The 13,749-nt window shown below is 41.9% G+C and overlaps 1 protein-coding gene across 13 annotated transcripts in view; it reads left to right on the top strand.

Annotated features, from left to right (window-relative positions):
• The first annotated feature begins 2,218 nt into the window (after positions 1–2,218).
• RBBP6 (RB binding protein 6, ubiquitin ligase) overlaps positions 2,219–13,749 on the top strand; it is a 30,467-nt gene continuing 18,936 nt past the window's right edge. For 6 of the 13 annotated variants that reach the window (XM_085514098.1, XM_085514105.1, XM_085514110.1 and 3 more), the window contains exons 1-4: positions 2,219–2,780; positions 9,117–9,216; positions 11,018–11,056; positions 11,691–11,727. In XM_085514098.1, the coding sequence (XP_085370224.1) occupies positions 2,615–2,780; positions 9,117–9,216; positions 11,018–11,056; positions 11,691–11,727 (342 nt within the window). In that variant the 5' untranslated portion in view covers positions 2,219–2,614. Of the gene's footprint in view, positions 2,781–2,889; positions 3,045–9,116; positions 9,217–11,017; positions 11,057–11,690; positions 11,728–13,749 lie in introns of those variants that run through there. The other 7 variants (XM_085514100.1, XM_085514106.1, XM_085514102.1 and 4 more) reach the window with 3 other exon arrangements.

A 13,749-nucleotide genomic window follows, 5' to 3' on the forward strand; every position in this document is an offset into this window, starting at 1 on the left:
AGCTGTGTGGGCCTTGGGATTGGCATTGTGTTCAGAACCTGGAAGCTCTCTGGGGCAGCCTGGCTGTGTGCTCTCACACTGCAGCTACAGCCATTCCTGTTGCTAGCACCCTTCAGGGCCTAATTAATGTCTGAGAAGCAACGTACAGATAAAAACTGCAAACACACAACAGTCCCAAATAGTAGGTTGGGCAAGAAGAGGTCTGACCCATAATGTTGCTTTGCTGAATGTTTCCTGGAGATATTCACCCACTAGGAAACAAGTTTGTGTTGTAGGGTGTTCTGCCTATGCTGGCAGAAACTGATGGAGTGGCTGCTGCCCAGCTCCTGGGAGCCTCTATGGCAGGACAAAAACCACACGCAGTTTTCTTCCTCGTTGCCAGGGATGCCGGATGGCAGCACTGCTGGTCACATGCTGCTTTGCAAAGGAACTACAGGGACAAGTAGTTCCAAAACCTCTGAGCACTTTTGGTGAATAAGACCAGCATGAGAGCAGTTATCATCTTTGGGGGTGTTAAATCCTAAGGAATATACATGGCATTGCTGAAAATCTATAGGTGACCCTATGAAGTCAAACTTCCCCTCAGTCTGTAGATCTCTCTCCTTTGTTAATTATTTCTCCTTCCTTTCACTTCATACTGCAGGACATTTGCTCACAGCTCACTGTAATATTTATTGGCACTTAAGGTAATAAACAACCCCTCCTGTGTCCGCCTGGAGTCCATTCATCCAGACTTTAGACCCCATCTGGCAGCAGTGATGGCTGTGGGGCAACTCGTGGTGATGACGGGGTGCAGGGGTCATGTGGGTCCTTATCTTTAGTGAATTGTCCCAGATCTCCAATGGATTATTATTATTATCATCATGGCAAAGTAATCTGATAGCTCAAAGTGGAGCAGCCAGGTGCTAATGGACTCCCGGGAGCTTTACCAACTTCCACCTCTGGGGGACTGCTCTGTATCAGGACAGGTAGGGAAAAGCCCTGGGATACCATGTGAATGAATTTGCTGTATTTCTCTAGTTACCAGGTGCAGATACAAATGTCACCACGATGCTCCTCCTTATCTGCCCCAGCAGGAGCTTCAGTGATTCAGCTGGGGACGTGGGCAAGGCACAGCACAGTCCTGTGGGCTTGCAGGTGAGGCAAGTTCCTCTTGTCTTGCACAGAAGTCACAATTACAGACAAAACACACTGAAACTCCATTTTAAATCAAATACACTCCCTTTATTGCACTTTTTAAAACTCATCTGAGTCTGATCTTAGAGAATGACAGCCAAACTTCCAGGCAACTCACTCTGCGGGTTGTTTTGCAGAGCTTAAAAGGCCAATTTACTGCTGAACGCATCTGAGAGTAAAGGGGTAAGTAACATTACAGACCAGTTTGAGGTGGTTCGTTATCACAGAATCACAGAATGACCCAGGTTGGAAGGGACCACAAGGATCATGTAGTTCCAACCCCCCTGCCTGGCAGGGCCACCAAACACACACCTTTACTAGATCAGGTTGTCCAGGAGACCCCATAGAGACCCCATAGATCAGGTTGCCCATGGCCCCGTCCAACCTGGCCTTGAACACCTCCAAGGACGGGGCATCCACAACCTCCCTGGGCAGCCTGTTCCAGGGCCTAACCACTCTCCTAGTAAAGAACTTCCCCCTAACATCCAACCTAAATCTTCCCTCTTTTAACTTAAAACCATTTCCCCGTGTCCTGCTATTATCAGCCCTTTCCAAGAGTTTACTCCCCTCCTGGGAGTAAGTTCCCTTCAGGTACTGAAAGGCTGCAATGAGGTCACCCCGCAACCTTCTCTTCTCCAGGCTGAACAAACCCAACTCCCTCAGCCTGTCCTCATAGGGGAGCTGCTCCAGCCCCCTGATCATCTTCCTGTCCCTCCTCTGGACCCTTTCCAAAGTCTCCATGTCTTTTTTGTACTGAGGGCTCCACACAAAGATGTCCAAGTGTGTCGAAGATCCGGCGGCCCCGCTCATCCACGCGGTGTATAACGCGTCGCGCCGGTAACGGCTGGGGGCGTTGTACCGCTCGTGGCGGCGTTGTACCGCTAGGGGGCGCCCCGCCCACATGCAAAAAGGGGGCGGAGCCACCTCCAGCCACGTGACCCGGGGCAGCGGTTCCTTTGTCATAATGCGCCGCGTCACGTGAGCGCTGGGCGTGACGTGCCGTTGCGCAGCCGCAGTGCGGTGCCCCGTGCGGTTGGCGGCTGGGAAACCCCTCGGAGAAACGCTGAGGCGGGGGCGCTGGATCCGCCATAGGCAGAGTGTGGGCCTGGGAACGGCGCGAGAGGACGAGGAGCGGGGCCGAGCGGAGCCCAGCAGCGGGGACGCTCCGCTAGGAAGAGCCGGGTGGGCCGCCGTGCTGCCGAGGCCTAGCTCGGTCGTCGAGAACCGGAGTCGTCGTGGACGCGGGGAGCGGGGCCTACCGCCGCCGCCATGGAGCCCTGAGGCCTCCCCGAGCGGAGCGTGCCTAGGCCGCGCGGCCCGGCCATGGCGCTGCGCTGCGGCCTCTGAGCGCCGCCCGCCTCAACTCGGCGCCGCCGCCCGCCCGGAGCTCGGTGCGGCCTGACCTGGAGCGCAGGCATCGCCGCCGCCCGGCAGCACCATGTCGTGCGTCCATTACAAGTTCTCTTCTAAGCTGAACTATGACACCGTCACCTTTGACGGCCTTCACATCTCCCTGTGCGACCTCAAGCGCCAGATCATGGCTCGAGAGAAGCTGAAAGCGGCCGACTGCGACCTGCAGATCACTAACGCCCAGACCAAAGAAGGTGCGTTGGGGGGCGGGCGGCTCCGGGCCGGGCCGAGCGGGGGTTGGGTGCAGGCGGTGCCGTGTGCTCGGGCCATAGGGAGCCGTGCTTATAGAGCCGGCAGGGCCGAGTTGTAAATTCAGAGCTACATGAAGAAGAACGTGAGGCCGATACGTGGTTACCGGTTGCCTGGAATTGTGATTAAAATAAGGAAAGATGGGAGGTTAACTTGTTACAACGAACTTGCTAGATTTATGTGAAATCTGATGGAGAAAGCTGTGAGAGGTAAACGTAAAACAGCTGTCTAACTTATCTAAAGAATTAAAGTAGGTTTGATAACTTCATTTACTGCATTGGAAAGCTGTTTTTGTGTCCAGAAACCGCTCCTCGGTCACAAGTTATCTGATCTATCGTCTTTGCAAAGCCTTAAAAGCCATTTTGTTCTCTACATGTAAATTATACTTTGAAATTTCCTGTTAGAGCAACTTTTGTCCCTCTTTTGCATTATTACATAGTAACTATGGCAGGGAAGTGCTGCATCTAATGGCAGAGGGCTCGTGGGGAGTTTGAGAAGGAATGTACTTGAAAATAACATCAATTCTTCTAATTCCAATATGGAATTATCAGTGATGATAATGGGTCTTTATTGCTTGGGGTGGTACTACAGTTTGTGGTGGTGCTGTGCCATCCTGATGTGTTTGGATGCGATTAAGGACTTTGGGATGTCGTTTCTCAGAAATAAAATGTATTTTGAAGTGTTTTTATGAAGCAGTGAGCTTTTCTGTTTGCCTTGTGGTTCTGGGACACTCTTACGTTTTTCCTTTATTAATGTGTGTTTTTTGTTTCACATTAAAATTCAAGCAATATAATTTGTATGCCAGTAACTGTAACTTCAACCGTAGCATTTCAGGTGAGTGGGCTTAAAGCTGATTCTCTACAGATACTAAGAAACTATTTTCAGGATGTTGATAAAGGGACTTAACGAGCATAACACCAGGAAGCTGCTGAGAGATGCCATTGTATCACATGTGTAGGTAGATGCACGTGTTACAAAACCCCTCAACTTTTGTATTGGAACTGAGTAAAATGGTGAGATGCTTTTGGAAATGTTTCATTTTAAGGACTTTACTCAGGAATGATCTGTGAATTCTGTGTGCACTTACTGGCTTCACAGAACTTGCAGCCTGAGTGAACAGCTGATACTGTGTTGTAACAGCCAGGTCAGTTTAAAACACAGCCTTCATACCTCAGTGTTAGATGGTAACAAACTGTGATGCAGACCCATTATTACCAGAACAAAAAGCTTTGATTTGATTTGGTTTGTTTGGCTTGTTTAGAGGTTTTCTTGTTTCTAACAGAATCTCATCACAGCAGGTGAGGAGCAGAAAGCAAAATGCTAAAGGAAAACAACACTAATTTATGCACATATAAGTGTGCATCCCATAAAGTGTTACTCGTATTCTTAATACGTATCAGAATCCTGTGGAGAAAAAGTATCTGCCTCAGTAGGTTGTTAAGAGTGGTGTTGTCTAAAGGTGGAGTATCTCTTCAAAGAGTAAGGCCCTTGTTTAAGGGCAACAGGATTGTCTTCTGGCCCCCTGCATTGCTTTTAGGTCACTATGAGAATAAGGGTAACTTGCAGACTTGATGTATTAGTGGTATGGATGCCTACTGAAGTTTTGTAGGACTAACTTCCACTTGAAATAAATAACTGAGGGTTTCAGGGCAAGGCCAGGTGCCAGTTATTTTAGTTTATACATACCCTTGAGTTTTGTATTAATCAGATTGAGGTGTTTGAATACACTATCAAAAGAAGAAGGAAAAATCAGACTAAGATGTTTTACTTGGATTGGATGTCTTGAGTTCTTGTATATGGACACAGAGTGTTCGTTTCTTGTGATTTCATGTATTTGTGGGGGGTTCTGACAGATGTTGATGTGATGCTGGAAAGAATAAAGTGAAACTTGACTGATGCTGGCCTGCTGGATCTGATTCTTTTGGATGCTCTTTCCTGCCCTAAAACCTTCTGAATCAAAAGCACTTAAGAGAATGTGCTATACTGCTAATATATATAAATACATTACAATGAGTTACAAGCTAGAAGTGAGTGAGCTGCTCGTGGTGGGATGAATAGTTTTCAGGAGGAGTGGTATCTTAAAATCTTGGAACTGGGATTTTGTATGAGTTCAGTGCTGTAGTTTGTCCTTAGCAGCTTTTCTGGTGCCCATTGTGGTGCCTTCAAACTCATGTTCACTCTGAAATCACATGAGCTCACAGCTGATGTCTGTGTGCTGGGGTGTCTTCAGCAGTTTGCAAACACAGCACTAAAGGTGAGACATTTAAGCAACTTTTAAGCCTTGTCGTTCACTGTACGATTTTATGCTGCAGTGCTAATGCTTTAGTTATACCTCAGTACAACCCTTGGGTTGCTATGCAATACTGGTACATAGAGCTGTCAGAAAGGATGTGGAGTTCCCCGTTGCCCTGGGAGGAGGGTAAGTTATGTACCTAGTCAAGGTCTGGTGTGGAGCTCAGATGCGGTGCTTGTCTGTGTCAGATGCTTTAACTGGCACCAGCAGGTCTGAGATCCATCCTCTTCGTGGGTGTCAGCTGGATTAATATCCCTTTGGCAGATGCTGTGGGCAAGCTCAGCCTGATCCATCTTCACAGTGTCTCCAGCATTGCTTTCACTTTCTCCTCAGTGACACAAGTGGAGCCAACTGAACGCTGAGGCTTTGGGCAGCCTGTGTGCTCAGATCGATGGTTATATGTTAGACTCTGACTCATCTATTCAGGATCACATAAGTGCTCTTATGAAGCACAGCACTTCACAGTAATGATGCAAATGAAAGGTCTGTGAACTATGTGACAGGTGAACTGGCTCATTAAAGAAATAGTATGTCAGGTGAGGTCATCGATACCTATTGTGGTGGATGCTGAAAACCAGAAATAGCTGCCCACTCCATTAATCAGAGTGTTTCAAGGCAATTTTTCAGTGCCAGCTACATAACTTATTTGCTTTTTCCAAAATAAAAATTGTAAGTATTGATTAAAACAGAGTAAAAAATAATTGATAATGAGGGAGCGTATTTTGAAGTGCCAAGGAGAAAAAAGCATCTTCAGGAGTTGCCCTATTTTATTTTTCTTTTAGATTAGACAGTTTTGAATGTTAGTGGTTGGTTTCCTCTCTTACTTTACAGATCCTTCCACCAATAGCACAGTGTCTGATAAGTGAGATATCGAAGCCTAGCAAAGGTCATTTTGCACACAGCCTCATGTTATTGAAGAGCACTTCCTCTCTATGCTGTGCTCAGAAAGATGCAGTGCTGTCAGACTGAAACCAGTGCATTAAAACAGACCATAAAATGCAGTAAGAACTTCTTAGAGTCACTCATTTGTAGTATGCGTAACAGAAATTACTAAAACCATCAGATTTTCAGCATTTTATACTTCTCTTTTTTGCAGAAGGTTACATAAATGAATGTTTTTTCATTTAAACCAGTTATTTTTTGATGTCTACCTCCATACAGTCCTTGAAATGTCTCTTTTGCTTGACCCTATCAAGTATATTATTTTCTTGTAGAACAGATAGCAACTTTTATACTGTTATGTCACTTCTGCTTAATTTGTAGTCCACATTTCCTTTGGTTTTGCAAGTTTTTCAGACTGAGTTCTGCATTTTAATCACAGGTCGGATTGACTAAAGCCTGGTGGCCACTCACTGGCTGGCACCATCAGTAAAGTGACTTTTGAGGAATCAACAATTCATGTACCTCCTGCTTTGTGGAGGATTTCTGTTAGAGCTCTGCTTGTCAAGTGTGAAAAGTGGCCTTGTTGAACATGATGTCACTGCTCTTTTGCAGATGTTCAGTCACATGGTGAAGCAGGGTGTGCAGTGACACTGCTTTGCAGATCCTGGGAGCTGCCAAGTCCCTGCTAGGCAATATTGCTATAGGGGAACAAGCTTGTGCTGGAGATGCCAGCTCAATCTGAGAGCTGTTAGACTGAGCTGGCTTCTGTTAAATTCAGATTGAACAAATGCATTTCAAGGTATTTGAGGAGTAGCTTCAGCTTTCATCCTTTTTTAAAGGAAGTTAAGTTTGTACTTTGCATTGTTTTACTTCGCTTTTAATAAAATTTAATCACCAAAATGCATTCAAGTAGTTAGGATCAAAAAGAAATAAACATACTGCAGCCAATAGATTCCAAGTCCTTTTGCAGATGTAACTCAACTTGTGCACTCAGCTGCAGGTAGTCACTCTTCCCCAGTTCTCTGTCACGCTATTATGGTGACAGAGCAAATGGGATGAAATAAATACCAAATACAAATGTGTCATAAGTGTCCTATGCAGGTAAAGTCTGCTTCACGAGGAGATATTGGTCTTCTGTTGATCAGTTTAAATATGAAAGCACTGATGACATTGGAATTTGCTTTTGTATCACTGCTCCTGGATGGCTGGAACTCTTTTAACATGCAGACTGAAAGCAAGCAGAGCATCTGTGTGCACGTAAGGGCAGCTTATTCCAAGGGCTCCTGTGTTGGTGCTTCTCTTCTAAGGGTCAGTAAATTGTCACAAATGACTAAAAGAAGATTTCTTCACCCTTACAACTTTTGTATGCATTTGGTTTGGCCTCTGCAGGCTTGCATGATTTATGAATAAAGCCATTGTCTGCAGGAGAGAATGGTTTAGACTCAACAGATTTATAATAGGAACAGAAATGAAGCCAGTTTTCACTACAGAAAAACAGATTGTGTATTTAAAAACAAAACGCAGTGTGTTTTTGAAGAGGAAAAGCGGAAGGTCCCAAAGTGTGTCTTCTGTGAATGGCTTTGGCTGTCCTAATTTAGTATTAAATTCAACTTTTTTAGTGTTAGTTTTCTGTTTGTGAGCTAGAAATTTTAAAAAGGAAAAAAAAGGGGGGGGGGGGGGGGGGGGGGCACTTCAAAGGTAATTCCTCATAACATTCATTGCCTGCGGTTCTTTTGCCTGTATTTCTGTATTTACGTTAGCCTAGGTTTTCCTGGATAATTTCCATGTATGTGTAATGCACATTGAGAGGAGTCCTTTCTGTTCCTTTCAGCTGAGGTCCGGACAAATCAGTCAGCTGCTCCCTTGTTCACTGTCTAGGAGAGGTGCAAAAATATGCAGTCTATAGAACTAATAATGTTTGTATTAGGAACAAGCATAGGAAGTTCCTACTTTGTTGAGGAGCCACTGTTGGTTATCCCAGAGCTCTGAAATCTTCATCCAGTGGCTCCTAATCTGAACTTCTCCATTGAGATGTCCTACTGCATGCAGGCCTTTCATGACAGCTTGCTTCGTAATGATTAGATTTTCCTAGAGCTCTACGGGGTGGTTTCAGGATATATAACTAAAGAAAAGCTGCTGTTTTCATAGATGTCATTAGGAATAGTCCTTTCTCGCACAGTTCTAAATGACTGAAATTCAGAGGAAGCTGCTGCTCAATTCCCTTGGGGAAGTTCAGAAATTAGTTTCAGCTGGATGATTTTTCAGTTTTTCAAAGCAGTAATTTATCATCTGGAAATAGGAATAAATCTTTCATTTCAGAGTTGAAATGATACCCTCTGGTCGGTGTGTTTCAGTCTAAATGAAGCTTCTTTTTCTACAAGTAACATGCTGAAAAATGGAGTGCAAGTCATAAAATAGTCTTACTTTGTGTGTGATCACTGGGCAAAACCACAGTGTGAGTGTATGCGTGATGGGTTACACAGAGCCTTTGGTTTGCCAATTAGTTCTGCAAAGCTTAATGGCTTTTTGTATTTAAAACTGTGGGTGGGTTATAGGGAATGGATGCTGACGGTGCTTTAGGATAGTCGTAGTTGGCTTGTAGAAGTTCAGTATAAAAGCCATTCTGATGGAGAGACTTTGGTGTTTCAATCTTATTCAGCATTGAAAGCAATAGCTCAGAGTTGTCACATTTAGTTAAGTCTCTGTCTTATTATTACAGAGCAGGATAACTGGGCTTAAAAATTAGTTTTGTGCTTGTGGGACTGCAGTGGTTTGTTTTTTCTCCCAAAGCCTATTGATATTGTCGCCTAACAGAAGTAAAAGCAACCTACTGTAGAAGGAATGAACCCTGTGCACTCACATACTCTTTCAGTGACCTTTGAGGCCATTTTGCTGTTGGCATCCAGAGTAGCTTAAAGTTGTTGCTTACGTTCGATTATCAAACTTAGTTTTTTTTTGAGTAGACCGTTATTTTAAGGCAGTAAAAGTGCAGATGGTATGTGTATATTTCTGCTTTTCTATCATTAAAAGAGTGCTCTGAAGTGTTATCAGAATGCATGTCAATATATGCTCTTATGACCTTTTTTCTGCGTTTGTGTTTTTTTAGAATACACAGATGATAACGCTCTGATTCCCAAGAATTCATCTGTAATTGTTAGAAGAATCCCTATTGGTGGAGTTAAGGCTACAAGCAAAACATATGTTATGTAAGTATACGTAAAGCACTCTATTCTTTGTGAGATGTTTCTTCACTTTTTGGATTGGCATGAGTTCCTAAAGGCATTCATATTGTATATTTATTTTTAAAGCTGCCATTATTTTTATCTTTGTATTGGGGTGGATTTTTATGCCTGCCAGCAGCAGCGACTTTTGAGGTGGTTCTGTTGGCTTTGTTCTTGGGGCCAATTTTCTGAGACCAAAGACTTTAGATCCCGTTTCCTCTACATGAGGAGATTCCTTATTATATACATTACTCTATTTGACTTTGTGGTAGATCAAAATTTACACTACTATGCCTATTTGTATGTTATTCCCATCTCAGCAGTCTGCTTCTCAGTGTGAAACCTTACTTGCCACATCACTAAGACAAAAATGCAAGATTCTTATGGCCCAAACCTGGTATTTTTGCATGCTAGCAATATAGGATGGAGCAAGGGTTACCAGTTGGTGAGCCATGCAAGTGAGACATGTCATGCATAACTGATTAGATTCCTTAAGACAATAATTGTCTCAAGCAAGTGAAAAAGAACAATACCCTTAAGTTTCTTGCTTTTTGTGTGAGTACCATGGAGGAATAGCTACAGCTTTCCTGACTTTAAACTTGGCAAGTGTGTTAGCATGCTGCCAAATGTTACTATTTAGCTTTCTGATTTTACCTTAATTAAGCTGGTATCTGTGCTCCAGGTTTTCGTCTTAGTATTCTTGGAGAACAGAGAATCACATGTATTTATTATAATTAGACTATGGGATTGTTGCTGTCATTTATTTATTCACAGAATCCAGTTCTGCGTCAGCTGCTAGCATTGTTTGAATGACCCAGTTTTCTGGCCTTCTCAAAGATACCTCTCCAATACAATCAGTAGCTGTTAGTAACTTGTGGTTTTACCTCATCTTTTTAACATTGATTCTCAGCAGATAAAGTTTACTGATGAGTTACAGTTTGTCTTTTCCAAACGCTGCAACAGTACCTTGGTACCCATGAAGCATTTGCAAGCAAAAAGGTTGAATTTACGTGGCCCTGCACATGAACTTCAGTATATTACTGCCATAGTTATTTTTAGCCCTTTCAGACTCTACCTAGTAATTCTGGACCGTATAGCACAGTGCTATAAGTATCACCTTGTCTTGTTGATGCATCCTCCATCTCTGGTTGGATGGCACCCCCTCCTGGTATCATAATGCTGCTCTAAAACTAGTGGACAGATGCAGCTAGTATCAATGATCTAATAAATATATTTATGTGGGGATAAAGGAAGAATTGTGCTGCTGTTTTAATGTTGAAAATTAACCAGGTAGATTAGCTTTCTATTCCTTCACCTGGAAACTCTGCAGAAACAAGTGGCAGAGTGGCTAAGTCTTGGGAATTATGAGCACATGCTCTAATGGCGGAGAGGCCTTTGTAAATGTTTTATTCTTCACGGAGTTTGTTCTTCAAGGTAAACACATAAAGAAACTTCTGCATGGTAATCTATAGTATTTCCATATACCTCCTCATCTTCGGGGTTTGCAGTATCAGCCCCGTGGTTTCCTAGCAGTGGCAGGGAACACAAGCCTGTCCCTGCATATGTCAGTTCCACAGCAGCCTTTAAATCGCTGCTGCTTATGGGACAAGTTCCAATGTTTGAACTGTTTGTGAATTCTGTCAGGGGCTGTGTGTCAGATTCAGGAGCAGTGTGTGGAATCTCAGCAAGTTGTCAAACATAAGAAATATTTCCTAAAGTATTGTAGAATTTTCAAGATTATTTTTAAAGCAAATTCTGGCAATTAAGACCGTTTTTTTTGTCACAGGACTCCTAAATCGCACAAAATCGTAGAAACTCCTTTCAGGTGACATTTCTACTACTATTTTCAGTCAATATAGCATAGATAACAAGTTCTAATATTTTGGCAATTTCATAGCTGAATATAGCAGATATCTGAACACAGTGCTTGGGCTTCCACAAACAAACACTGTTCTAAAGACTCCAAAGCAGAGATTTTTGTTATTGTCAGATGACTGACTATGAAATTACTTTTTGTTCACTTGAGTATATTTGCACTTCAGAGTATCTGGACTGTAAGTTCTCTTTTTCTATCAGCCCACTCATTGTAACGCTGGGGATATACAGATTGGCTAAAGCCGGCTTCATGCTTAGAATGTTATTGAAGAACACAAAGCCATAGTACAGATGTCATGTTTTTTTGCTGCTTACATAGCAGAGACAAAATGCTTGAGGATTTCTGCTTGCGTTGTTATATATCTGTAAATATATCAGATATATCTGTAAGTCTTAAAATCATATTTAACAGAGTAGAAATGTGGTTTTTTTTCATTGTACTGAATGTACAGAGGGAGAAGAGTTTGTTTAAATGTCTAATTTCACTGGACTTTCAGAATGTGATTTTTCAATGCTCAGGTTGTATAATCTCTTTGTACAAGTGCTTTTCCTTAAATTCTGATCACCTCTATTTCTTCTTCTAGAAGTCGAACTGAACCAGTGAGTGGAACATCAAAAGCAGTATGTAAAAACACAATCTCACACTTTCTTTTTCTACACACTGCACTTAATTATAAACCATGTAGTCTTACATTAATTTTCCAATTATTAACTTAATATCTTTTCAATCAAAACATAGTCTATGTTGTAAATACAATGTATTTGATTCAGAGTAGTAAAAACTGAGTAATGATATCATTTGCACAGTTCTAATGTGAATCTTGGTATTTGTGCCTAGTAATGCATTGTATTTCATATTGAACGTGCTAGAATATTCCCTGTATGACTTTTTGTTGTACAGATACTGTATGATCGTTTTAGATCGTGTAGGTTTGAGGTTTGCACAATTGAACATGGTGCCATGTTCTACATCTGTCTGTCTATAGCTAGTGATATGTATGTTTGTATAGGTTGTTGTGTGCTTTTTGTTCCTTGCAATAAAAATGTTTGGAGTGTATTTTTTTGCCATTTTCACATTGTATCACTTAGTTTTTGTTTTTAAATACCTTTTTTTGCCTAATGGTTTTTGAAAATGTTATCAAAAACCACTGAGAAACCATTATTGTTAAACTGGGTATTGTTTCTTACTTTTGACCTGGGGGTTCAAACAAATACCAAAACCAACATATCCCGTGCATTTTCTGAGGACGTTTCTGTGCAGCTAAATAATTCCTTTTCAAGTCCTTAAACACTTGAGTGTTTGCTCCTCAAACTGTAATTGAAGTGATATTGTTTGGGCCCCTCTGAGTACACGAATGTCTTGAAAAATCAACTTGAATTTGAGTATCATTGAATATCATTGCTACAAAGTGGTATTCTAAAGCTCTGCATTCGGACTTTTCACTTTATCTAATGAAACAGTTGAATAGTTTAAGTGAAAATGTCTAAAACGTGGTATACAAACTTCAGCACAAGGATAGAGCCTGGTGCGTTTGTGGCTAAAGTCTGTGTCAGCTTTCTGAACTTTCCTTCGTAGTGTATTTTTGAATCTGGGTGACCTCAGGGTTGGATGCTGCTTTAATTTCCCAAAGGTTAAGCCTCTCTTTAGTATACCACCATTTTGGATTTACATTTGGAAAAGGGGAAGTGTTTTTTGTCAGGCTTGAAAACACACTGTTACTCTGTTGCTAAAATATAGATAAGTACACAAGGAAATACTTGATTGGGAATGACCTAAATATTGATTTGCCACTTGGGTCAAATATTATGTATTATTCTGAATTTCAATATAGTCCGTACAGTATTAAAATTATTGTTTGGTGGTTTTTATTTTTCATCTTTAAGTATAACTGCTTTTTCTTCACCAGAATGGTGTGAGGCATTACACTAACCCTGGATCATTGGATCTGATCACTTTGAGTTGTTAGGATAACATAACATAGAAATCCATAAACCCAGTGTCTGTGTTCTATCAAGAATACAGCCTCTGGTTCTCACGGAATGGTTCACAATCAACTTCAGATCAAAACCTTTTTGTATGTAGGCCTAAAAAGACTTTAAGTCTGAATCTGACATCTGTAATTCAATCCCTGATTGGTTTGAATTCCTTTTGTGACATAAATACCTCTCATTATGAGTTCAAGTTAGCTTAACTGGGCCAGTGACCCTAGTAGTTAATGTAATGCATTTGCGTAAACCACGTTTAAGTATTTGATCTAATTCAGATGGCTTTTTATTTCTTGGTAACAGTTATTTTTCTTTTTGTTTACTAGCATGTGTATAAACACAAACCACATGTTCATAAATAAAGTTAACCTTCTTTTAGCCTTGTGTGTTCCCTGGCATGTCTGTATTGCATTCTTAAGTAGCATCTTATCATAAGCTAACGTAGATATCTCAAAAAAAGAAAAAAGGGTATCTGGAGTGTGTTGGGGGGGGATTAGTGTTAGTTAGGACTAATTAAAGTAAATGGAAGACAAAGCAAAAACCTTTCCCTCTTGTTTGCTCTGACTGCGCCCGGTTTGGGCTGTGGATGGGCATAGAGAGAGTGGAAACTCCCTGCATGTATATATATATATGTATATGCAGATATAAAAATAAAAG

Source organism: Coturnix japonica, chromosome 13, assembly GCF_054131305.1.
Source record: "Coturnix japonica strain WE chromosome 13, WE-NBRP24, whole genome shotgun sequence".
NCBI classification, from domain to species: domain Eukaryota; kingdom Metazoa; phylum Chordata; class Aves; order Galliformes; family Phasianidae; genus Coturnix; species Coturnix japonica.